Source organism: Asterias rubens, chromosome 14 (assembly GCF_902459465.1).
Source record: "Asterias rubens chromosome 14, eAstRub1.3, whole genome shotgun sequence".
Classification (NCBI taxonomy): Eukaryota; Metazoa; Echinodermata; class Asteroidea; order Forcipulatida; family Asteriidae; genus Asterias; species Asterias rubens.
The window spans coordinates 1364304-1389969 of record NC_047075.1 but is presented as its reverse complement, the minus strand read 5'-3'; the positions used below and the strand labels follow the sequence as shown (position 1 = coordinate 1389969).

The window sequence follows — 25666 nt, the reverse complement described above, 5'->3', positions numbered from 1 at the left end:
GTTATGGTGTTCTTATTGCTGCTATCATTTTTTTATTTATTTATTTATTTTTATTTTTTTTTTTGTTGGGGGGGGGCTGTTTTTTGGTCAGTGTGGAATTTTGTCTTTGTACTGCATTTGTGTGAAATTTATTATCAATCATTGTTTTATTGCTTGCATATACAGTTGTGCTATTTTATATACTCTGCATAGTTTGTTGTTCGTTTGGCTTTTCTCTGAACAACTTTCATTGTCTTGCCAATTGCTATATAATTGCTCACTACTCTTTGTTACTTTTGTGCTATTTCATATACTATGCATATTTTGTCGTTCCTCTTTTTGCTTTAATTGCTCAATTGCTTTATAGATGCTCATCACTCTTGTTATTTTTGTATTGCATTTTTATGTATTATGGTTTTCATAACTGTTTACACTTTATTGGTAAACCTTTTTCAAAAGTGTTTTTTTTTTCCATGTATTGTTCTGATGTTTATGTTCTTTAAATGCTCATCACTCTTGCTGTTTTTGTATTGCATATTATATATTATGGTTTTCATAACACTTTGTTAAATCTTTATTTAAAAGCTTGTTTTTCATGCGTTATTCGGATGTTCTAGTCCTTTGATTGGCTTAAAACTAAAGTATAACCCCATACATCAATAGACTGGGTGTTGTATGGTAGGAAAGCCCCCAACACTTTGAGTTTTGGCATGCACATAATGTCCAGCTTAACTGAAGAACATGTAAAGTTATTAGCTGATTTATTAAACGTAATTTAACAAAGAGGGCCTTGAAACATGTTTTTAGTTTTAGGCCTACTATACTTAAGTTTCAGTGGAACTTCCCGAATAAACAACATAGCTTTTTGCCTGATAGTAGAATATACTGAAATTAAAATGACATGGTTTTGGTAGATTTATGGTTTATTATTTTTTGATCACATAATTGGCTTTTATATTAGGGCCTAGTTGGTGGTATACAATGGTAGTTGGCCTAAAAATAAGTTAAAAATCCTATACCATTATGTTTTTATGATTTTGTTATTTCATGAAGTTTCTCATCACTGATCTGTTGTTTTGTTGTTGTTTTGTAAACAGTTTACAGCTAGTGGGTACGATACCGGGATGTTCTCGGGTGAGCTCAAATCAAGTGAAGGGGTAAGTCCCTAAATGTGAGTTTCAGATACACCTGTTATTATTTTTCAATCAATTAACACTTTTGGAAAAACTAGGTGCCATTACTGGTAAGACAGGATGGACAGATACTATAGAGGTCGAGGGATAGGGAAAGATAGGTCTAAAATTAGGTAGTGAAAAATGCAGCGAAATAAATTGAAAATGTCATCATTATTACGGGAAAGCTCTGTTAAAGAAAGAGCCAAGAATAAAACAGCCTTTCCTTTGGCAACTCACACCTGTTATCTCAATGCAATTTCTTTTCCAAACAGTGGACTTAGTTTTAATACATGTGTAGTTGTTAAATTTGCATTGGGGATAAAGATTATTATTTATTTTTTTCACAGAACTCGGGTAAGTACTGAGTATACAGTGCTTACACACATCGGTAGTTTATGATTATTATAATTATATTATTACTATTATTCATTTTTTTTTCTGGGGGGTGGGGGGGGGGGGCGGGAGGGGCTACTTTTGTTCAAGAGTGCCACATATATGGCATTGTACATGTTCTTTGTCCTTAAAGTAACAGTTCCCTAAGGTCCCGAAACGCTAGGTTTAGTCCTATCTCGAGTTTAGGACGATTAAACTCACCCTTACTTAGGATTAATCTTAAGGTCTGCATGTTACAGTGCAGGGTTGGGACTCGTCCTAAGTCCTAAGATTAATCCTAAGTTAGGAAGAGTTTGGTGAAATCGGCGGTTATCAAAAGGTAGAATAATGTTAACATTTCTACATGCCTCTCAAAACTAGGACCCCAGTTCCAATCTTCTTTGTCACCAATGACTCTCACTCCTGTTTTCTTTCTCCTTTTCCCCTTGTACAGAAAAAGAAAGAGAAAAGAAAGATCAGCTCAATTGAAAATCCCTTGTACGGGACACAACCAGCGTCTCTACCACTAGACAATGAGGCTGAAGCATAACCAACAATAACCAGCAACTAACCAGCAACCAGCTAGTGACCAGCTACTAACCTGTAACCAGCAACTAACTGGTTTATTTAACCTTAACTATGTCATCAAACTGGACTCAGTTTGATAGAGTTACTAATAAAGCACGGAACATTTTCTTGCGAGATTTGATTATTTTCTTGCTGCTTGCCTGATGACAAGCTCGATTTCCTTTTATATTAATAATCTATGACAATGGGCTACAAGAACCAAACGGATGACCTTACCTAGGTGGTAGCAAACTTGCCAGGTAGCATAAATCCGTTCTCGGAAGCATCGAATATCTGCTGGCACAATGTGTTCCAAAGACTTCCCCTGCGGTGTCCATTGGTCCACCATGTAAAATACCCCACAAGGCCACTCACTCTCGCAAACTTTCTTTTGTTTTCGCTGAAAACTCACAACAGCTTTGTCAAACTGGGCCCAAAGCTGAAGAAGTATAAACAAGTAAAGTATGCAACATTTTGGTGTAGAATAGTTTAAGAATTTCCTCTATAAACACTTGTTTAAGTAAAGGTTTTGTTTACGTTAAATCGTTCAGTTTTTTATTAATCGCATTTTCATTTTCTTTCAAGGTAAAACTTTGGAAAATAAACATAAACAATATAAGACAACAAAAAAAACTATAAAAAAAACCCTTAAACTTAAAGGTATGTAAATGCAAATTATCAACAGTAATCAAGAAAATCTTTATTATTGGTGAGTTTTGATTTTTGAGGATTTGGGAATTTGTTTCAATAATTTCAAATGAATTATTTTGCTATAAAAGTGCCCTGTAGCTGTTGACCACTCTAAAGCCACATTTCCAAGGGGACTACTATTACTTTTATAACAGTATTTTACTCATAATTCTTGAGAAAGAAAAAAAGAGACATTTGTATATCTATGATATTTAAATGACTAAGCAATTGTGTTTTCCGTTTCTTTTCTGTGTCAAATGTAAATGCATTTAACAAAAGTTTTCTCTTAAGGTTACCGTGTATGTTTGATGAATGATTGGTTAATTATAAATGATTGGTTAATTATATCTAGGTATATTTGAAGTAAAGTTTTTTAAATGTCAGACAGCCCACGTGGCCCGTCTGACTAAGTCCATTTTAATCCCTACATATTTGTTTGTCTAAACCTGTACTACACATCTCAAAACCTGTGTGTTTAACTTGGTCTTATAAACTCTGAAATATTCTGAAATAATAATTCCGAAACAATTATTCTGAAATTAATGTCCTGAAATAAACGAGGCTGTAAAGGCCGATGTAAAAGCCTGTTGATATATACATTTGTTTTCACAGGAACCGGGAAAGTGCAGGGCCCAATAATATAGAGCTGCTAAGTATAACAATTTGCTTAGCATGAAATTTCTGCCGCCGAGTCGATAAAAACAGGATTACCAACCAAACTTCCACATGATGTTCAGGACATGAACACACCATCCGAATACCAGTACATGTAACAAGCAATATGCAACAAATGAAAATCTGGTTACCGTGTTTTGATCAAGGAAGAAACTTCATGCTAAGCAAATTGTTGTGCTTAGCAAATAATATTCTTTATTCCTCATGCAAATTTACCATCTATTAAATGGAGCTGTGTTCTCGAGTGAGGATCTGTTTGTGTTGATCTGTTTTATTACAAGTCAATTTGTTTTGATTCGGTATGAGCAATAAAATTGTCCCAAATCAGTCAAAAGAACAAGTTTAACCCCTTGCAGGTTTTTTTTTTCACAAAACAGTCCTGGCTCAAAAAGGCCCATTTTTAAAATTTGGCCGAAATGTTTTTCTTCTCCCAAATCAGTCAAAAGAACAAGTTTAACCCCTTGCAGTTTTTTTAACAACAAATCCTGGCTCAAAAAGGCCCATTTTTAAAAATTGGCCGAAAAATGAAATTCTCCCAAATCGGTCAAAAGAACAAGTTTAACCCCTTGTAGTTTTTTTAACGAAAAATCCTGGCTCAAAAAGGCCCATTTTTAAAAATTGGCCGAAAAATAAAATTCTCCCAAATCAGTCAAAAGAACAAGTTTAACCCCTTGTAGTTAGTTTAACGAAAACTCCTGGCTCAAAAAGGTCCATTTTTGAAAATTGGCCGGAAAATAAAATTCTCCCAAATCAAAAGAACAAGTTTAACCCCTTGCAGTTTTTTAACGAAAAATCCTGGCTCAAAATGGCCCATTTTTAAAAATTGGACGAAAAATAAAATTCTCCCAAATCAGTCAAAAGACCAAGTTTAACCCCTTGTAGTTTTTTTAACAAATAATGCTGGCTCAAAAGGGCCCTTTTTTAAAAATTGGCCGAAAAATAAAATTCTCCCAAATCAGTCAAAAGAACAAGTTTAACCCCTTGTAGTTTTTTCAACAACAAATCCTGGCTCAAAAAGGCCCATTTTTAAAAATTGGCCGAAAAATAAAATTCTCCCAAATCAGTCAAAAGAACAAGTTTAACCCCTTGTAGTTTTTTTAACAAAAAATCCTGGCTCAAAAAGGCCCATTTTTAAAAATTGGCCGAAAAATAAAATTCTCCCAAATCAGTCAAAAGAACAAGTTTAACCCCTTGTAGTTTTTTTAACAAAAAATCCTGGCTCAAAAAGGCCCTTTTTTAAAAATTGGCCGAAAAATAAAATTCTCCCAAATCAGTCAAAAGAACAAGTTTAACCCCTTGTAGTTTTTTTAACGAAAAATCCTGGCTCAAAAAGGCCCATTTTTAAAAATTGGACGAAAAAAAAAATTCTCCCAAATCAGTCAAAAGAACAAGTTTAACCCCTTGTAGTTTTTTTAACAAAAAATCCTGGCTCAAAAATGCCCATTTTTAAAAATTGGCCGAAAAATAAAATTCTCCCAAATCAGTCAAAAGAACAAGTTTAACCCCTTGTAGTTTTTTTAACAAAAAATCCTGGCTCAAAAATGCCCATTTTTAAAAATTGTCCGAAAAATAAAATTCTCCCAAATCAGTCAAAAGAACAAGTTTAACCCCTTGTAGTTTTTTTAACAAAAAATCCTGGCTCAAAAAGGCCCTTTTTTAAAAATTGGCCGAAAAATAAAATTCTCCCAAATCAGTCAAAAGAACAAGTTTAACCCCTTGTAGTTTTTTTAACAAAAAATCCTGGCTCAAAAATGCCCATTTTTAAAAATTGGGCGAAAAATAAAATTCTCCCAAATCAGTCAAAAGAACAAGTTTAACCCCTTGTAGTTTTTTTAACAAAAAATCCTGGCTCAAAAAGGCCCATTTTTAAAAATTGGCCGAAAAATAAAATTCTCCCAAATCAGTCAAAAGAACAAGTTTAACCCCTTGTAGTTTTTTTAACAAAAAATCCTGGCTCAAAAATGCCCATTTTTAAAAATTGGCCGAAAAATGAAATTCTCCCAAATCAGTCAATAGAACAAGTTTAACCCCTTGTAGTTTTTTTAACAAAAAATCCTGGCTCAAAAAGGCCCATTTTTAAAAATTGGCCGAAAAATAAAATTCTCCCAAATCAGTCAAAAGAACAAGTTTAACCCCTTGTAGTTTTTTTAACAAAAAATCCTGGCTCAAAAAGGCCCTTTTTTAAAAATTGGCCGAAAAATAAAATTCTCCCAAATCAGTCAAAAGAACAAGTTTAACCCCTTGTAGTTTTTTTAACAAAAAATCCTGGCTCAAAAATGCCCATTTTTAAAAATTGGCCGAAAAATAAAATTCTCCCAAATCAGTCAAAAGAACAAGTTTAACCCCTTGTAGTTTTTTTAACAAAAAATCCTGGCTCAAAAAGGCCCATTTTTAAAAATTGGCCGAAAAATAAAATTCTCCCAAATCAGTCAAAAGAACAAGTTTAACCCCTTGTAGTTTTTTTAACAAAAAATCCTGGCTCAAAAATGCCCATTTTTAAAATTGGCCGAAAAATGAAATTCTCCCAAATCAGTCAATAGAACAAGTTTAACCCCTTGTAGTTTTTTTAACAAAAAATCCTGGCTCAAAAAGGCCCATTTTTAAAATTGGCCGAAAAATAAAATTCTCCCAAATCAGTCAAAAGAACAAGTTTAACCCCTTGTAGTTTTTTTAACAAAAAATCCTGGCTCAAAAGGGCCCTTTTTTAAAAATTGGCCGAAAAATAAAATTCTCCCAAATCAGTCAAAAGAACAAGTTTAACCCCTTGTAGTTTTTTTAACGAAAAATCCTGGCTCAAAAAGGCCCATTTTTAAAAATTGGACGAAAAATAAAATTCTCCCAAATCAGTCAAAAGAACAAGTTTAACCCCTTGTAGTTTTTTTAACAAAAAATCCTGGCACAAAAATGCCAATTTTTAAAAATTGGCCGAAAAACAAAATTCTCCCAAATCAGTCAAAAGAACAAGTTTAACCCCTTGTACTTTTTTTAACAAAAAATCCTGGCTCAAAAATGCCCATTTTTAAAAATTGGCCGAAAAATAAAATTCTCCCAAATCAGTCAAAAGAACAAGTTTAACCCCTTGTAGTTTGTTTAACGAAAACTCCTGGCTCAAAAAGGCCCATTTTTGAAAATTGGCCGAAAAATAAAATTCTCCCAAATCAAAAGAACAAGTTTAACCCCTTGCAGTTTTTTAACGAAAAATCCTGGCTCAAAATGGCCCATTTTTAAAAATTGGCCGAAAAATAAAATTCTCCCAAATCAGTCAAAAGAACAAGTTTAACCCCTTGTAGTTTTTTCAACAAGAAATCCTGGCTCAAAAATGCCCATTTTTGAAAATTGGCCGAAAAATAAAATTCTCCCAAATCAGTCAAAAGAACAAGTTTAACCCCTTGTAGTTTTTTTAACAAAAAATCCTGGCTCAAAAATGCCCATTTTTAAAAATTGGCCGAAAAATAAAATTCTCCCAAATCAGTCAAAAGAACAAGTTTAACCCCTTGTAGTTTTTTAACAAAAAATCCTGGCTCAAAAAGGCCCATTTTTAAAAATTGGCCGAAAAATAAAATTCTCCCGAATCAAAAGAACAAGTTTAACCCCTTGCAGTTTTTTAACGAAAAATCCTGGCTCAAAAAGGCCCATTTTTAAAAATTGGACGAAAAATAAAATTCTCCCAAATCAGTCAAAAGAACAAGTTTAACCCCTTGTAGTTTTTTTAACAAAAAATCCTGGCTCAAAAATGCCCATTTTTAAAAATTGGCCGAAAAATAAAATTCTCCCAAATCAGTCAAAAGAACAAGTTTAACCCCTTGTAGTTTTTTTAACAAAAAATCCTGGCTCAAAAAGGCCCATTTTTAAAAATTGGCCGAAAAATAAAATTCTCCCAAATCAGTCAAAAGAACAAGTTTAACCCCTTGTAGTTTTTTTAACGAAAAATCCTGGCTCAAAAAGGCCCATTTTTAAAAATTGGCCGAAAAATAAAATTCTCCCAAATCAGTCAAAAGAACAAGTTTAACCCCTTGTAGTTTTTTTAACAAAAAATCCTGGCTCAAAAAGGCCCATTTTTAAAAATTGGCCGAAAAATAAAATTCTCCCAAATCAGTCAAAAGAACAAGTTTAACCCCTTGTAGTTTTTTTAACAAAAAATCCTGGCTCAAAAAGGCCCATTTTTAAAAATTGGCCGAAAAATAAAATTCTCCCAAATCAGTCAAAAGAACAAGTTTAACCCCTTGTAGTTTTTTTAACAAAAAATCCTGGCTCAAAAAGGCCCTTTTTAAAAATTGGCCGAAAAATAAAATTCTCCCAAATCAGTCAAAAGAACAAGTTTAAACCCCTTGTAGTTTTTTTAACAAAAAATCCTGGCTCAAAAAGGCCCTTTTTTAAAAATTGGCCGAAAAATAACATTCTCCCAAATCAGTCAAAGGAACAAGTTTAACCCCTTGTAGTTTTTTTAACGAAAAATCCTGGCTCAAAAGGCCCATTTTTAAAAATTGGACGAAAAATAAAATTCTCCCAAATCAGTCAAAAGAACAAGTTTAACCCCTTGTAGTTTTTTTAACAAATAATCCTGGCTCAAAAAGGCCCATTTTTTAAAAATTGGCCGAAAAATAAAATTCTCCCAAATCAGTCAAAAGAACAAGTTTAACCCCTTGTAGTTTTTTTAACGAAAAATCCTGGCTCAAAATGGCCCATTTTTAAAAATTGGCCGAAAAATAAAATTCTCCCAAATCAGTCAAAAGAACAAGTTTAACCCCTTGTAGTTTTTTTAACAAAAAATCCTGGCTCAAAAAGGCCCATTTTTAAAAATTGGCCGAAAAATAAAATTCTCCCAAATCAGTCAAAAGAACAAGTTTAACCCCTTGTAGTTTTTTTAACAAAAAATCCTGGCTCAAAAATGCCCATTTTTAAAAATTGGCCGAAAAATAAAATTCTCCCAAATCAGTCAAAAGAACAAGTTTAACCCCTTGTAGTTTTTTTAACGAAAAATCGTGGCTCAAAAAGGCCCATTTTTAAAAATTGGCCGAAAAATAAAATTCTCCCAAATCAGTCAAAAGAACAAGTTTAACCCCTTGTAGTTTTTTTAACAAAAAATCCTGGCTCAAAAAGGCCCATTTTTAAAAATTGGCCGAAAAATAAAATTCTCCCAAATCAGTCAAAAGAACAAGTTTAACCCCTTGTAGTTTTTTTAACAAAAAATCCTGGCTCAAAAAGGCCCTTTTTTAAAAATTGGCCGAAAAATAAAATTCTCCCAAATCAGTCAAAAGAACAAGTTTAACCCCTTGTAGTTTTTTAACAAAAAATCCTGGCTCAAAAAGGCCCATTTTTAAAAATTGGCCGAAAAATAAAATTCTCCCAAATCAGTCAAAAGAACAAGTTTAAACCCCTTGTAGTTTTTTTAACAAAAAATCCTGGCTCAAAAATGCCCTTTTTTAAAAATTGGACGAAAAATAAAATTCTCCCAAATCAGTCAAAAGAACAAGTTTAACCCCTTGTAGTTTTTTTAACAAATAATGCTGGCTCAAAAGGGCCATTTTTTTAAAATTGGCCGAAAAATAAAATTCTCCCAAATCAGTCAAAAGAACAAGTTTAACCCCTCGTAGTTTGTTTAACGAAAACTCCTGGCTCAAAAAGGCCCATTTTTGAAAATTGGCCGAAAAATAAAATTCTCCCAAATCAGTCAAAAGAACAAGTTTAACCCCTTGTAGTTTTTTTAACAAAAAATCCTGGCTCAAAAATGCCCATTTTTAAAAATTGGCCGAAAAATAAAATTCTCCCAAATCAGTCAAAAGAACAAGTTTAACCCCTTGTAGTTTTTTTAACAAAAAATCCTGGCTCAAAAAGGCCCATTTTTAAAAATTGGCCGAAAAATAAAATTCTCCCAAATCAGTCAAAAGAACAAGTTTAACCCCTTGTAGTTTTTTTAACAAAAAATCCTGGCTCAAAAAGGCCCATTTTTAAAAATTGGCCGAAAAATAAAATTCTCCCAAATCAGTCAAAAGAACAAGTTTAACCCCTTGTAGTTTTTTTAACAAAAAATCCTGGCTCAAAAAGGCCCATTTTTAAAAATTGGCCGAAAAATAAAATTCTCCCAAATCAGTCAAAAGAACAAGTTTAACCCCTTGTAGTTTTTTTAACAAAAAATCCTGGCTCAAAAAGGCCCATTTTTAAAAATTGGCCGAAAAATAAAATTCTCCCAAATCAGTCAAAAGAACAAGTTTAACCCCTTGTAGTTTTTTTAACAAATAATGCTGGCTCAAAAAGGCCCATTTTTAAAAATTGGACGAAAAATAAAATTCTCCCAAATCAGTCAAAAGAACAAGTTTAACCCCTTGTAGTTTTTTTAACAAAAAATCCTGGCTCAAAAAGGCCCTTTTTTAAAAATTGGCCGAAAAATAAAATTCTCCCAAATCAGTCAAAAGAACAAGTTTAACCCCTTGTAGTTTTTTTAACGAAAAATCGTGGCTCAAAAAGGCCCATTTTTAAAAATTGGACGAAAAATAAAATTCTCCCAAATCAGTCAAAAGAACAAGTTTAACCCCTTGTAGTTTTTTTAACAAATAATGCTGGCTCAAAAGGGCCCTTTTTTAAAAATTGGACGAAAAATAAAATTCTCCCAAATCAGTCAAAAGAACAAGTTTAACCCCTTGTATCTTTTTTAACAAATAATGCTGGCTCAAAAGGGCCCTTTTTTAAAAATTGGCCGAAAAATAAAATTCTCCCAAATCAGTCAAAAGAACAAGTTTAACCCCTTGTAGTTTTTTTAACGAAAAATCCTGGCTCAAAAAGGCCCATTTTTAAAAATTGGACGAAAAATAAAATTCTCCCAAATCAGTCAAAAGAACAAGTTTAACCCCTTGTAGTTTTTTTAACAAAAAATCCTGGCTCAAAAAGGCCCATTTTTAAAAATTGGCCGAAAAATAAAATTCTCCCAAATCAGTCAAAAGAACAAGTTTAACCCCTTGTAGTTTTTTTAACAAATAATGCTGGCTCAAAAGGGCCCTTTTTTAAAAATTGGACGAAAAATAAAATTCTCCCAAATCAGTCAAAAGAACAAGTTTAACCCCTTGTAGTTTTTTTAACGAAAAATCCTGGCTCAAAAAGGCCCATTTTTAAAAATTGGACGAAAAATAAAATTCTCCCAAATCAGTCAAAAGAACAAGTTTAACCCCTTGTAGTTTTTTTAACAAAAAATCCTGGCTCAAAAATGCCCATTTTTTAAAATTGGCCGAAAAATAAAATTCTCCCAAATCAGTCAAAAGAACAAGTTTAACCCCTTGTAGTTTTTTTAACAAAAAAACCTGGCTCAAAAAGGCCCATTTTTAAAAATTGGCCGAAAAATAAAATTCTCCCAAATCAGTCAAAAGAACAAGTTTAACCCCTTGTAGTTTTTTTAACAAAAATGAAGTTGACAAAATCAAGCAAAACTAGGATGCAGGTTAAAAAGCTTGACTTGAAGATTTGGAGTGTTTACAACCATTGGACCAACTCATCGTGTGATATTTTGGGGTCAGTTGAAGTTACGGCTGCTTTATGCGCCGTAGCACCTTGTAAACCATGATAAGGTGCTAAATAATTGGGTCTCAAAATTTATCACTGCAATAACCTATCTTTCTGAAAGTTTGTATTATACTCAGCGCCTTGAGTACCTTGTTTGGTAGATACGTGCGCTATTTAAAAAAAAAACTTCGATATTATATTATTATTATCTAGTTCACATTGCTTGTCTTGCCGGCAACGCCGCGAATTCAATGCCTCTTTTTACCATGTTTCCTGTTTGACTGATGCCACCCTACCGAGGCACCCAATCGAAGCGTGAACAATTCAAGAAATACCTAAAATAGTTCCTTAAAGCAAACAGAATATTGTCTCATCAGTTCGGGGGAATCGAGATGGAGATAACACGCGATTTGGCCCTATCCATTCCCGGGTTCGGCATCTCCGGCTATATAATAAAAACCAATTCATTACTTCGCATATTGCCATTACGTCACTTCACATAATTATGCCGGCAACTTCTGTGGCTGACCCAAATACACGGCTGACGTCACTACTCAGAAATTGGTACTTAAATAGACTTATTTCTGGAGTAAATCTTGGTCTGATTTTGCAGATTTATTTCTGGAGTAAACTTGGCTGTATCTTGCAGATATTAATACCAATATGAAGTGACGTGACTTTAATTAGCTTCAGTTTTGATGGAAAGAGTTGGTGAAGGCGTTACCTTGACAACATATCCTGTTTACCAGTCTCTGGCCTTTGTCGGTGGATTACAGATTTGTCTTACTCGTGGAGCGTATAATTTTTTTGAGGCTAAATTTGTGAAGATTATTTCTCATTGTCAATCCAGAGAGAATACCAAACACGTATCGTTCGTGGCTCTGATTGGTCTATAACGCCATTGCATGAAACTAGTTGCGTGTGATTGGTTAGACGGCAGTTTGTACTCATGTTTATTCATTATTCATTGTTGGGGTAAGCCAATCAACGTGTGCGCATTTTAGCAGTCGAGATCAGAATCGAGCTTGGTTGCGAAACAGATATAGGAGATATCACAACTCGTCTGCGATGCAAACCGTTTGGGTCGACTTTGCCTCTCTGGAGAGCTGTTCCTTTTCCCATTTCGTGCAAACTGACGCCGTGCGTTCGTCTACGGCAAACTGTTTCCTCGACGGGAAAACCTCTGTACAGCATTTTGTCAGTAAACGCAAGATTTGACTCTTGATGGAAACTCAATGAGAGAGAACCATGCTATAAGGCACACAGAATAATGATGATATCGCTTACAAAACGTTGTTTGTATCAAGGGCCGATACAATTCAAATTACTGTGTGAACATTGTCTCATTATGTTGTGTTTTCTGACCTTAATATTTTCAACGGTGTTGCTAAATACCTCTTGTTTTGGAGTGGTTGCATCTCGAGATCAGCAATGCTATACATTTATGTATGACGATTCATCCTGTCCGGAGTCTTGGCATTACTGGGGAAACTCATGCTACAAGATCACTGAGGCGGCATTTACCTGGTCAGATGCTAAAGACGAGTGTAGAAACCTGGGTGGTGTTCTGGGTGCACCAAGCTCCGATCAAGAAAACGAGTTTATTGCGCAGTTAGTTCCGCTTGATGACGCAGCAGTATGGATTGATTGCAATGATATTGAGGTTGAGGGTAGATGGAAGTGCCGAGAGGGTCAACGTAGAGGTCGCTTACAGAAACTGGTATCGTGGAGAACCGAATAACAAGGGAGATGAAGATTGTGCAATCATATTTATGTGATCGGGAGAGCATCAATGGTTTGATGTGAGTTGCAGACAATTGTACAGAGCCATTTGCGAAATGGCTGGCAGACCAGTCCTTCACGTGTGACAGTGTTAACATCGAGGCTTCGAGTCCTTGTACTCAGTTGAAATATTGGTGTGTTAAAATGGAAAAACTCCCCTAGCTCTAAACGACAACAATGGGCGCTTTAATATTTGAAACCAAATTGGTTCAACTCATCCTTATGATATAGCTTCTGTTTGAATTTAGAAGTTAAAAAGTCTTAGTAACTATATGCCAATCACCAGACATTCCAAGTACAGGGAGGTGATTGCATAAATTATTCAAACTTGAACAAAGCAAATGACAGTGTATTGAACAATCCCTCTAGGGGAATCGAGATGACATTTCGGAGTTTTTGCATCATCGGAGAATCCCTTGCTACAGGCTTACGGAGTCCAAATAATTATTTTGAGTAACTACCAATAGTGTCCACTGCCTTTGAAAACAGCTGCTCATTGAATTGATGGAACTTGCAAATTAAGCAGAAGTTTGTTTGACCATGTGATATTGCTCTGTGTACGTACGTGCACCGTGACAAACTTATAGTACCCTGAATTACACAAAGATAAGTAATGTGTACGTGAAAGCTAATTACACTAAAAACTCGAAAATGTTTTACGAAACAGCTGAAATTTCCTCCGAAACTGTCTTAGTCCGTTTCGTAACAAAATAAATCACTGAGTTATTTTTGGTCAAGCTAGTTAACGTACTGCGCAATGGCACGATTATTGTTAAAGAAAATAACACAGTGGACACAAGTGCAACAGTTGTTGCTTTCTTTACATTTCTTTGTGTCAATGTTTAAGTAAACATGTATTGCACATTATAGTTACAGTGTAGGAGACATTAGTCTCATAGATATTTTAAGAAAACAATCTATGCTCATTAAAATTTCTGTTGGGACGGTGTTTAGTAGACAGTACCCAGAGACTATGACATTTTAACTAGAGCCAAAACAGTTACCTAAATTTCAATAGCTATGATACTTCGCTTTAGATTATCTCATACCAAACAAATTAAGTAGACAATAGTGCAACAGTGGTTGCTTTTATCACACCTCTTGTCTTGTGTTAACGGTAGTGGACACTATTAGTAATTGTCAAAGACTAGCCTTCACCGTTGGTGTATCTCAACATATGCATAAAATAACAAACCTGTGAAAATTTGAGCTCAATCGGTCGTCGAAGTTGCGAGATAATAATGAAAGAAAAAACACCCTTTTCACACGAGATTGTGTGCGTTTAGTTGGTTGATTTCGAGACCTCAAGTTCTAAATTTGAGGTCTCGAAAACAAATGCGTGGAAAATTACTTCTTTCTCGGAAACTATGGCACTTCAGAGGGAGCCGTTTCTCACAGTGCTTTTTTACTATCAACCTCTCCACATTACTCGTCATCAAGAAAGATTTTATGCTAATAATTATTTTGAATAATTACCAACAGTGTCCACTGCCTTTAAGTAGACACTAGTGCAACGGTGGTTGTATTTCATCACACCTCTTGTCTTGTTTTAGTTCAGTGAACATTAAAGGGACACGTTGCCTTGGATCGGTCGAGTTGGTCTTTGAAAAGCGTTTGTAACCGTTTGTTATAAAATGCATTATAACGGTTGCCTCCAAACTGCCTGTAGAAGTTGCCTCGTGTAGTAATAATATTGTTTCGCAGAATATGAGCATGTAATCACGAGGTTATACAATTCTGAGTGGGCGAAATTACACAAGGATAATTGTTCATTTTGTTTCACCGGACTTCGTATGTTTGCAAGAATAATCAATACTCGAGGGTAAGATTACACTAGAACAGTGTTGTCTATTGTTTCACCGGCAATAATAATCAATGATTGACTAGTCCTTGCAAATTACTGTAAAGAGGTTACATCTCTCACTAATTTACTGTTCGTTAAAGGAACTGTACACCTTTGGTACTGGTTCAAGACCAGTTCTCTCACTTGAAGTATCCCAACATATGCAAAATGATTTTAAAAATCTGTGAAAATTTGGGCTCAATTGGTCATCAAAGTTGCAAGAGAAAAATGAAAGTAAAAACATCCTTGTTGCACAATTTGTGTGATTTCAGCTGCCCAATAAAGGCTTCAGGCCTCAAGTCTCTTAATTATTATGAGTGAGACATTACCTCTTTCTCAAATATTATGTTTCTTCAGAGGGAGCCATTTTTCACAATGTTTTACAATACTATCAAAAACTCCCAATTGCTCTTTACCAAATTTGCCAAGTTTGTTTTTATGCTAACAATTGTCTTGAGTAACTACCAATAGTGTCCAATGCCTTTAACTCTACGTTTTAGCCTTCACGTTTAATTGTTAAGAACAGCGGCAACAATTACAGAAATAAACATCAATATACATTGATCTGAACTTGCCTTGGGATTGACTTTTAGATTTTAATTGTTGGTACTACTTTCCTTCGTTGTCTAAAACAGCTCTTGCATTCTGTGCTGGTGGGGCGACACAAACCGGTTGGCAGTCTTACGCTGTTGTCGAAGAAACAACAGTTTCGGCAGGTTTTCTTTGCTCGTTTATATTTCTGATGAGCGATGCCAGAAAGATCATTCTGACGTTATGGCTGCTGAATAAAGCACTACGAGTTTCTGCACAATTCCTAAGTATGACTTGTGACTTTGAACTTTATTATCAAATAATCGGTTTTTCGCGTCTCGGATAACATTCACTTGAGTTTAACCACCAGGACTGAAGGGGCCGGACTGTTACAACCACGGTTTCAGACTTTTCTTTCATGCACTGTGTGCTAATCAGCGTCAAGATGTTATATTTTGTGTTGTACCTGTTAGTCAGTGCCTTGCTACGCAACTGTTGTGTTGGAGTGATTGCATCTCGACACCAGCAATGTTTTACTTTCATGAGTGACAACTCATCCTGTCCGGAGTCTTGGCATTACTGGGGAAACTCATGCTACAAGATCACTGAGACGAGATTTAGTTGGTCAGATGCTAGAGACGAGTGCAGAAACCTGGGTGGTGTTCTGGCGGTACCGAGCTCTGATCAAGAAAACGAAGTAATCGTGAACTGGGTACCAGATGATAGCAATGTATGGATCGACTGTAATGATCAAGAGGTGCGGGGGATATGGAAGTGCAGAGAGGGTAACGTAGAGATCACCTACAGAAACTGGGATCCTACTCAACCTAACAACAAAGTAAATGAACAATGTGTAGTCCTTTCTACGATGTGGGAAATGAAACGCCAGTGGTTTGACGTGAGTTGCCAGCGGGATAATAAGGCTGTTTGCAAAATGGCCGCCAGACCATTCCTTCAAGTGTAACAATTTAACCTTGTGAACCTTGTGATTTTCAAGTTTGGTTAATACAGCTACGTCATATCACTCCTGATCCTCCATCAAATCCACTGGCTCACAGTCCATCAGCGAACTGTTTTCAAAATCCTCACCACTGAAATGTCTCCACACCGCTCCTATTCATATCTCACCAGTCTCATCAAGGTTTACCAACCCGGATGACCCGGCCTTCGCTCTGGTTCAGACAGTACACTCTGGGCAGTTCCAACGGTGCTGGGGATCGTGCATTTTAACACTGCCCAGCGCCTTTGGAACCGTCTCCCGTATCAGCCGCGTCACTTAAAGTTTTCAAGAAACATCTCAAAATTGTCTTGTTCAATGGTTGATTGCTTATAGGACAAATTTGCATATTGTACTGTTTATTGTAAAGCGCTGTGGTACCCTAAGTAAGAGAGATCAAAAGTGTCTGACATAATTATTATTTTTTTCATCTTATCACAGCATGCACACGAATAATAACATTTTCCTTTGTGCCGGTATTAATTTTATTCGAAAGCAAACACGACTAACGTTTAGCTGTTGCAGTTTAATTGTTTGCTCGTCATTGAATAGCATGAGGAAGTACCACAACTTAAAACGATTTTTTTTAAATATGCAAGTCGCCATCAGACACACAAGGCGTGAAGGCCACTTCAAGGCGTGGGCTACATTTTTTTTTTCAAAGGCCGTTGCCACCTCTTCATACTGCTGAAACAGGATTAACCCCTTTACAGTCCATACAGGTGTAGGCTTTGGTATTGACTTTTATTAATAGTCACAGAAAGACGTGTTGAGGCAGCCTTGGTCTCATCATCAACATTAATATTGCACCACGTCTCAATTGGAAACAATAGATTTGAGAGTGATACCGAAAATTAATCTAAACCTTACCCAGGCATAGGCAATCAACTCCCTCAAGTGTGAAGCAATTGACTATTTCTACGCGTCCACAACTACCTGATAACAATGGTGTAATCAGTGACCGTAGCATATTGAAAATTAATTGTTCCACTCTCTTACCAATTTCCCCTCCCTGTGTTGAAGGTGGCCTCGCTCGAAAGCAGTGTAGCACGCTCCATAAGCAATTTAGTATTTTTAGATCAAATTAACTAACCCCATACCGACATTATGATTGGTTAACTATTTTGGTCACAACACCGCAATTGCTGCTGATTGGTCTAGCTGATTGGTTAGACGGCAGTTTGTGTTCATGTTTATTCATAATTCATTGTTGGTGTTAGCCAATCAAAGTGTGCGCATTTCAGCAGGCTAAACCAGACGCGAGCTTGGTTGCGAAACAGAAATAGGAGATATCACAACTCGTCTGCGATGCAAACCGTTTGGGTCGACTTTGTCTCGTTGAGAAGAACATCATTTGTACTAGTGGAAAGTTATATGTAATCGCATATCGTGTAAACTGCCATTTGGTGTTCATCTCCGCTGACCATTTTTATTGTTCAGCACATTGAAAACATTCAGAGAATTTCGACCCCACACCAATAAATCACAACTCGTTTTAGAATTCGTTCACCCTGTTTGATGTTGCCTTCGTAACTTCTCAAGGAGAACGGATCTCCAATACGCAACGGTGCACAGCATGTAGACAACTTAACAGCAAGTCTTTCTTGATTTTCAGAAATTCACAAAACTTATAATGTCAAAACTGTAAATAAAAATAATAATGCGACGGATGCAACCAGGGGAAAATCTTCTGGATTCAACAGTTTTAATAACAGTTCAAATGTTCATCTGACGTTTACTCTTCATCGTGCCTATCAGCGTCATCATGCACATTGTGTGCTTCATATTGTTCACTGCCTTGCTATACAGATGCTGCATTGGGGTGGTTGCATCTCAAGATCAGCAATGCTTTGTATTTATGAGTGACGACTCATCCTGTCCGGAGTCTTGGCATTACTGGGGAAACTCATGCTACAGGGTCACTGAGACGATATTTACCTGGTTCAAAGCTAGAGACGAGTGTAGAAAGCTTGGTGGTGTTCTTGGTGTACCAAGCTCCAATCAAGAACACGAGTTTATAGCGCAACTGATTCCAACTGATGGTATGGTATGGATTGACTGTAATGATCTGGAGGTGGAGGGAAGATGGAAGTGCAGAGAGGGCAATGTAGAGATCGCTTACAGAAACTGGGATGATGGAGAACCGAATAGCGATACGGATGAAAATTGTGTGGCCCTGACTAAGAGGTGGGGAAGTAAGGGAAAGTGGCATGATGTGAAATGTGATAAGCCAATACCACCTCTTTGCAAAATGGCTGTCAGACCAGTCCTTCACGTGTGACAATTGTAATGACATTGAGGTGAGGTGGAGGGTAGATGGAAGTGCAGAGAGGGCAACGTAGAGGTCACTTACAGAAACTGGTATCCTGGAGAACCGAATAACTATAAGGGAGATGAAGATTGTGCAACCCTTTTTAAATGGGGGGAATTAAGCGTCAATGGAATATGCAGTATATTGCAATGGAGAGCTACTTGTAAAATGGGTGGCAGACCAGTCCTTTACGTGTGACAATATGAACATCGAAGCATCGAGTTGATGCAGTTATTTGAAATCTCGGTGTGTTAGAGGAAAACGCCCCCAGCTCAAACGACACCAACGGGTGTTTACAAGGAGTTTATGGGGGGATGGATTACATCAGTCCGACTCATCTTCTGATAATTTACTTTCCTGCTTGAAATTAGGAGTTACAAGGTTTAGTAACTACCATAACAAATCGCCCGACATTTTGAAGGACAAAGTGACCGCATGAATGACTCCAACTTGAACAATATTCGGCATATCGACTCTGAAACAACTTGTACTCTTCGGATTGATAGTATTCATTAGAACTACCACAGAACTGGACCGACGAACTGTCGTAGATCAAAACAGTTGTCCTCAGTTTTCTTGCAACACTCGTTGCTCTTCTTAGACTTCAATGTAACTTGTAACTGTGGAATTTAAAATAAATGTGAATTGTCGTTATAGTGATGTCCGTTTTAAGGACTTTTAGGAAAAACTCCGATGGTTAGAATAGTTTGTGTTAAAATGGTTTTGTAGCGAACAGTACTCAGATATTTCACTCGAACTTTTGAATCAAAAACTCGCTTGCATGATCCCGTACGAAAAACGAAAATACATTTCATGTTTTGACAAGGCTTTTTTAAGGCTTGGTCATGGCGTTCAGGTTTGCAATGCTTTTACAAAGGCTTATGTTAAGCTCAAGTAACTTAAAGTCGACACTTGACAGTGTTCGTGTTAAGTTTTATAAAACCACTTTGAGGTCTGGTAGACACAGCACTATTACAACTTTATTAGGTTAGGGGTAAATTTTCTGTAGACACGCAAACCAAACAGTGCAATACTAGGGAGGTTTAGCTGCATGTTTATACGCGAGCAAAATTTGCGAACGTGAACGTCAGAAATATGTGTTGAACATTTCACGTCACGTACGTCGAAGTGCAGACGTCATACGTGAGCGTGCAGTAAGCTCAAAGTGGTGAAGTTACCTTGAAACATCACAAAAATGTTGACGTCCATGATCACGTATTTTTCTCTCGTAACGTGCAGCTAAACCTCCATATTTTGTTGTGCAAGTCGGGTACGTATGTGCACACGTCACACGTGAGTATACAACAAGCCAAAATTGGTGCAGCTAAACCTCCCTTCTATGGCGTCCTCCATCACGCAAAAAGGCAAATGGTAAAGAGCAGCCATACGTTTTTTTATTTCACGGCAAGAGACTGTTTCAATTTGAATCAACTATTATTTGTATTTATTCAACCGCAACAGTATACAAACATAAAATACACTACAGGGCATTTATCGACGAAAAAGGCAAAACAGAAACAACAAAGTCGAATGATAGCATCCATTACTGTACACTAATATCATCCTCTGTATTTATTTAAATCTCATAATGTGCCAAATAAAGTTACATTCACTTGCTGTGTTACATCTTTGGATCAACTGTATTATTATTTCCCCCGGTAGTGGAGTTAGGTACACTAGATTGTAATTGGTACACAATATACTGTAATTTTTTTTTTTTTTTTTAATTATTATTATTGTTTTTGAAGTGTACTGAAAGTGAGTCCTGATCATTATTAATTCTCCCCTTTTACAGTTGACTTGTAAAATGTCGACGCTACTGATGATGAAACCAAACAAGGGCTCATTGCAAACAACAATGATAATTATTGTATTTGAACATGATGAAGTCATTGTCGATAACTAACGCATAAACAAATAATCAGTATAAGCATCGAGGCCGGAGAAATGCATTGGAAAGCTATTGTGCTCATTTAAAAAAATATTGTATAAAACAAAATAAAAATAAAAAGATAATCGCTATACAAAATTTCCGGTAGGCGTTAACGAGAGGCTTCTAATGTTCCCTATAAAGCGTAGACTTGGTTCCAGTCTGCGATCGTGGCTTTTAGTCTACCCAATAGCCAATACATTATTGCCTAAAATAGCGCCCTCTTGTTAGATTAACCTCCGTCATAAGCCAAAGAGTTGGGCGCGTGTAAGCTAATCTATATGGGGACGTTTTTCGTGGCTGATGCAGCCGGGGGATAACCACGATCTCAGACTTGAAATCAAGGCTATAATTATATAGGGCGGCTTATTTCTTCTGAACAAATACTACCAAAAGGTCACCAAATTGTGCTCAATATTAAGACTTTGCTGTTATTATATATCTTTTTAAATTGGAACCACGATTCTAGTAATTTACTGCAAAAAAACCTTAAAGCTAATAAACACGTGGGTGCAGGGACTGGATGGTTCGGCAAGTGGCCCCGAACAAGAAATTCTCGTCCCATGTCCACGCTTGTGTCCGGACCTTTGTTTCCCTGCACCAAACACGCGGTCAATAAAACACATACACTTAACTATGTTTCTATATACACCAGTGCAAGAATTTATAGTATAGGTATTAGTTCAAGGCGCAGCAGAGACAATGTAAACACAACAAACATGGTACTAGTTGAAGGCAACTTCTTAATACTATGTCTCAATAAATCACATAATTAAATATTATCTTTAAACAATAATGTAAGTATTAATTTTTTCTAATGTCAATTAATATTAATTAAAGGAAACCCCTGCATACTTTCCCCTAAACATTTCTATCTCTAAATACAGCAAATAAAGATAATCAATTTAAAGGCACTGGACAACGCGTATTCAAACTCGGTGTATCCCAACATATGCGCTGCATACTGTGGAAATGTTTACTCAGTTGGTCGTCGAAGTTGCTAGTTACAGAATAACAACTAAAATTTCACAAAATGTGTGTGTGTTTTTAGACGCCTAGAAAGGCTTCAGGCCTAAAGTCTTTTAAAGGATTCGGATACTTTTTCAAAATGTCCACAGATTTACATTAAACTTACAGAGTTTGAAGATAATGATAGTGGAAAGCTTCCCTTCAAATATTACTAACTAAGGTAGTGTAGTTTTTGAGAAATGAGTAAAACAAGTCACAAAATAGTTTTGGTCACATGAGACCAAAACTATTTTAGCATGTAAAATCCCCTTAACCAGTTATGATATTATACCAAAACCATAGCATAACTGGTTAATACGCTTTTACATGCTAAAACTGAGACGAAAATTATTACTTTTACTCATTTCTCAAAAACTACTGCACTCAGTAACGATGCCATTGATCGGCTCGCTGTTTGATAAATAATTCAATTTTCGCACGCGTGAAATACTTCATTGAAACATGCCCGGAAAAATTACAGTCTAAATTGTTTGCCCTCATTTCCAATTTACAGCATACACTAACACACATGCGCACACCCAAGACAAAGGAACCCGGTTCTATATTATTAATTTAACGGCCAAGGTAACGCTAATTCGAAGTGTGGGTGGGGAGCTCTTTTGTTGAAACTCATGCATTATTCTACGTCTTGCTTGTCTTTGTTCAAGACGTTGTCATGGTTATGACATAAGCAAGAAATCATTTATGTAGAACCCTGAATATGGCCCGGTGTTGTTAGTCTTGTTTCAAGGCGTCGTACTGCGTATGCCAATCTTTTTGGCGGGGATCGCTTCCACGGAAAATATACATGAATATGCCCTGGCTCTGGTCGGACGATGGAGAGGTCCTAGTCTTCAACATTGCCATTGCAGCCAACCATCATCTCCTTGGCTATTTAGATTTATAAATAAACAGTTCCGGTAAGCGCCCTCAACGTTACCCTCTCTGCACTAACACCCACCCCCCCCCCCCCCCCCCCCCCCTCCATGTCTGGATCGTTACATACAGTCGATCCATGTTTCCTACTCATTTGGAATCAAAGTCACAATAAACTAACTTGGTTTCCTCATCGAAGCTTGGGGCAGCCAGAACACTACCCATGTTTGTACACTAATTTGTGATTAATTCACACGTGAAGGACTTGTCTTCCTGCCATTTTGCAAACAGCTCTCTCTAATCTGTGGATGCAACTCAGATCATGCCATTGACGCTTGTTGTTCCATATAGACACGACCGCACAATCTTCATCTCCGCCTCCTGCGCCATTATTCGGTTCTCCATCATACCAGTTTCTGTAAGCGACCTCCGCGTTGCCCTCTCTGCACTCCCATGTCCCCTCCACGTCTTTATCATTGCAGTCGATCCATACCATACCATCAGCTAATAACTGTGTTATAAACTCGTTTTCTTGATCAGAGCTTGGTGTAGCCAGAACACCACCCGGGTTTCTACACTCGTCTTTAGCATCTTCCCAACTAAATCTCGTCTCAGTGATCTTGTAGCATGAGTTTCCCCAGTAATGCCAAGACTCCGGGCAGGATGAGTCGTTATATGCAAATGTATAACATCGCTGGTCCACAGATGCAACCACTCCAAAACAGCAGCTGTCTAGCAAGACAGTGAGCCATACGAGGAGCTTTACATACATATTGATGCTAAGTGAGCAAGTTATGTAGAAAACGTTTCTCACATCACCAGAGTACGAGTGACTTATTTTACCAATTTTTAGTTGTCCTTTTAAACCATGACAGCTGGTGTGAATGTGAGTAGTTGAAGTTGACACACCGGAAGTGTTTCCCAGCAGGCTGACGTTCCCGATAGCTAAATCTTTTTAATTTATGTTTTAATTTGACGTTTACTTGTACGTAATGTCTAAAAAATCTACAACAATCTGTTGTTAATTTGTAATAATTGGAGATCCATTCTCCATAAAAGGTGACGATGGGAAAAAAACACAACTGGGTGAACAAACTATTTTGATGTACCGATGAACAGTTCAGCGACAGCTTACACGATACGAAAACAGATAAAGCTCTCAATGTATACGAATGATGTTCTTCTCTGAGAGGCAAAGTCGACCCAAACGGTTTGCATCGCAGACGAGTTGTGATATCTCCTATTTTATGTTTCGCAAAACCATGGCTCGATCCTGACCTCGTCTGTTAAAATGCGCACACTTTGATTGGTTCGACTAATAACGACTCATGAATAAACATGAGCACACATTAAAACCTACCAATCAGAATAAATAACAGCTAGGGTTGGGGGCGGATAACATGGTAATGCCTACTTTCCATGCATGCACGTACTTGATCTTTTCGTCGTGTCATGGTAATTAATTAAAATGTTCACACGCTTGAAAGTAAGGCCAGATAAATCAAGATATTGTACGTTGGCCTCCATGTGTACAGTGAAACACCCACACATACGCGTACACTCAATAAAAGAGCTGGTTCGATATCAATTTAACGGCCAAGGTAACATTTAATTGAAGAGCGAAGAGCTCGTTTGATGATACCGTGAATACCACGTCATTGTGACGTCCGCCTCTCTTCTATTATAGGGCCGCTCTTGCTGGCGCCCTATATTGTGTAACCTCAGATATCAAACCTCATTGGTATCTTCACTTCCAAACCCTCCGATCTTCATGGCCCAATTTCATGGCTCTGCTTACCGCCGAATTCTGCGCTTACGATCGCGATTCCCCGCTTACGTGCAAGCGCCGAATTTCTGCGCTAGCCTTGTAAGAGTAGAACGCCTAGTAACGCATGGAGTACGCACACGCAGAAGCCCAAATTCGCCGCTAACCCGTGAAATACGCTTGCCGTAAGCACATAATTCCCTGCTTCCGTAAGTCCCGATTCTGTGCTTACGGTAAGCAGAACCATGAAATTGGGCCCAGGTCTTTACAGTCAATTCTACACATTCGTTGTTCTTATGGGAAAAGTCATGATAAACTTGTCTTATTATGACTGAACATCAGAAAGTACCTCCCAAAGTGATATGCACGGGTCTTGTCTCCTTCCAAATAAACTCGTCACCAAAAGGTCAACTCATGCATGGGTCCTCGTGGCTGCTTCAATTCGAACTCATTTCATCAAAATACGATTGATATGCAGACAATTTTGTCTGATTTTCTTCGTTCCAGGGACAATCTTGGTGGCGCCCTTCTGGTGAATAGTTTCGATTCAAATAGCAAAAGCAATTTCGGTTTGACTCTAACAAACTTCGTTCAAGTTTGAATAATCCTAATGTTAGACGATATTTCGTATGGCAGTTGCCTAAAAACCCTGTAACCTCAAGTTCCAGCCATCAGGAGAGCGAAAGATCAAAAGATGAGTCACGTGGTCATAGCTCCTGTCCACAGGAGATCCGTTCTCCTTCTTTTTTTGACTGTTACGGACAAAAATAATGCTGTATAAATAGTTTTCCGTGTAATGAACAACGCTATTCGGTGAATATGAGCACAAAGGTGAGAATAGCAATACATGATATGAGACGAGATATAGCTCTAAGAATGATGTTCTTCTCAGAGAGGCAAAGTCGACCCAAACTTGATTTCCTCATCGAAGCTTGGGGCAGCCAGAACACTACCCATGTTTCTACACTAATTTGTGATTAATTCACACGTGAAGGACTGGTCTTCCCGCCATTTTGCAAACAGCTCTCTGTAATTTGTGGGTGCAACTCAGATCATGCCATTGACGCTTGTTGTTCCATATAGACACGACCGCACAATCTTCATCTCCATTATTATTCGGTTCTCCATCATACCAGTTTCTGTAAGCGACCTCCGCGTTGCCCTCTCTGCACTCCCATATCCCCTCCACGTCTTTATCATTGCAGTCGATCCATACCATACCCTCAGCTAATAACTGTGTTATAAACTCGTTTTCTTGATCAGAGCTTGGTGTAGCCAGAACACCACCCGGGTTTCTACACTCGTCTTTAGCATTTTCCCAACTAAATATCATCTCAGTGATCTTGTAGCATGAGTTTCCCCAGTAATGCCAAGACTCCGGGCAGGATGAGTCGTTATATGCAAATGTATAACATCGCTGGTCCACAGATGCAACCACTCCAAAACAGCAGCTGTCTAGCAAGACAGTGAGCCATACGAGGAGCTTTACATACATATTGATGCTAAGTGAGCAAGTTGTGTAGAAAACGTTTCTCACATCACCAGAGTACGAGTGACTTATTTTACCAATTTTTAGTTGTCCTTTTAAACCATGACAGCTGTTGTGAATGTGAGTAGTTGAAGTTGATTCACCGGAAGTGTTTCCCAGCAGGCTGACGTTCCCGATAGCTAAAT

The 25666-nt window shown here is 37.1% G+C and overlaps 4 protein-coding genes across 4 annotated transcripts in view; 2 read left to right on the top strand and 2 right to left on the bottom strand.

Annotated features, from left to right (window-relative positions):
* LOC117299539 (MAM and LDL-receptor class A domain-containing protein 1-like) overlaps positions 1-3774 on the top strand; it is a 99860-nt gene extending 96086 nt beyond the window's left edge. The window contains exons 116-117 of the mRNA XM_033783086.1: positions 1077-1136; positions 1981-3774. Of these exons, the coding sequence (XP_033638977.1) occupies positions 1077-1136; positions 1981-2076 (156 nt within the window). The 3' untranslated portion in view covers positions 2077-3774. The remainder of the gene's footprint in view (positions 1-1076; positions 1137-1980) is intronic.
* An 11776-nt stretch (positions 3775-15550) lies between these two features.
* Positions 15551-18383, top strand: LOC117299538 (C-type mannose receptor 2-like). Its single transcript, XM_033783085.1, has 2 exons — positions 15551-16065; positions 17912-18383. The coding sequence occupies exons 1-2, from the start codon at positions 15551-15553 to the stop codon at positions 18381-18383; spliced, it is 987 nt and encodes a 328-aa protein (XP_033638976.1).
* Positions 18384-22477: 4094 nt separating this feature from the next.
* Positions 22478-22999, bottom strand: LOC117299537 (ladderlectin-like). The gene has a single exon (XM_033783084.1). It carries the CDS (start codon positions 22997-22999, stop codon positions 22478-22480), a length of 522 nt encoding a protein of 173 aa, XP_033638975.1.
* Positions 23000-24974: 1975 nt separating this feature from the next.
* Positions 24975-25487, bottom strand: LOC117299536 (ladderlectin-like). Its single transcript, XM_033783083.1, has one exon. It carries the CDS (start codon positions 25485-25487, stop codon positions 24975-24977), a length of 513 nt encoding a protein of 170 aa, XP_033638974.1.
* Between the last annotated feature and the right edge of the window lie 179 nt (positions 25488-25666).

Coding starts and splice junctions, on each gene's coding strand:
- LOC117299538 (XM_033783085.1), top strand. CDS start 15,551: ATGTTATATTTTGTGTTGTACCTGTTAGTCAGTGCCTTGCTACGCAAC. Junction 16,066..17,911: donor GCCAGACCATTCCTTCAAGT/GTAACAATTTAA, acceptor CTTGCTATACAG/ATGCTGCATTGGGGTGGTTG.
- LOC117299537 (XM_033783084.1), bottom strand. CDS start 22,999: ATGTATGTAAAGCTCCTCGTATGGCTCACTGTCTTGCTAGACAGCTGC.
- LOC117299536 (XM_033783083.1), bottom strand. CDS start 25,487: ATGTATGTAAAGCTCCTCGTATGGCTCACTGTCTTGCTAGACAGCTGC.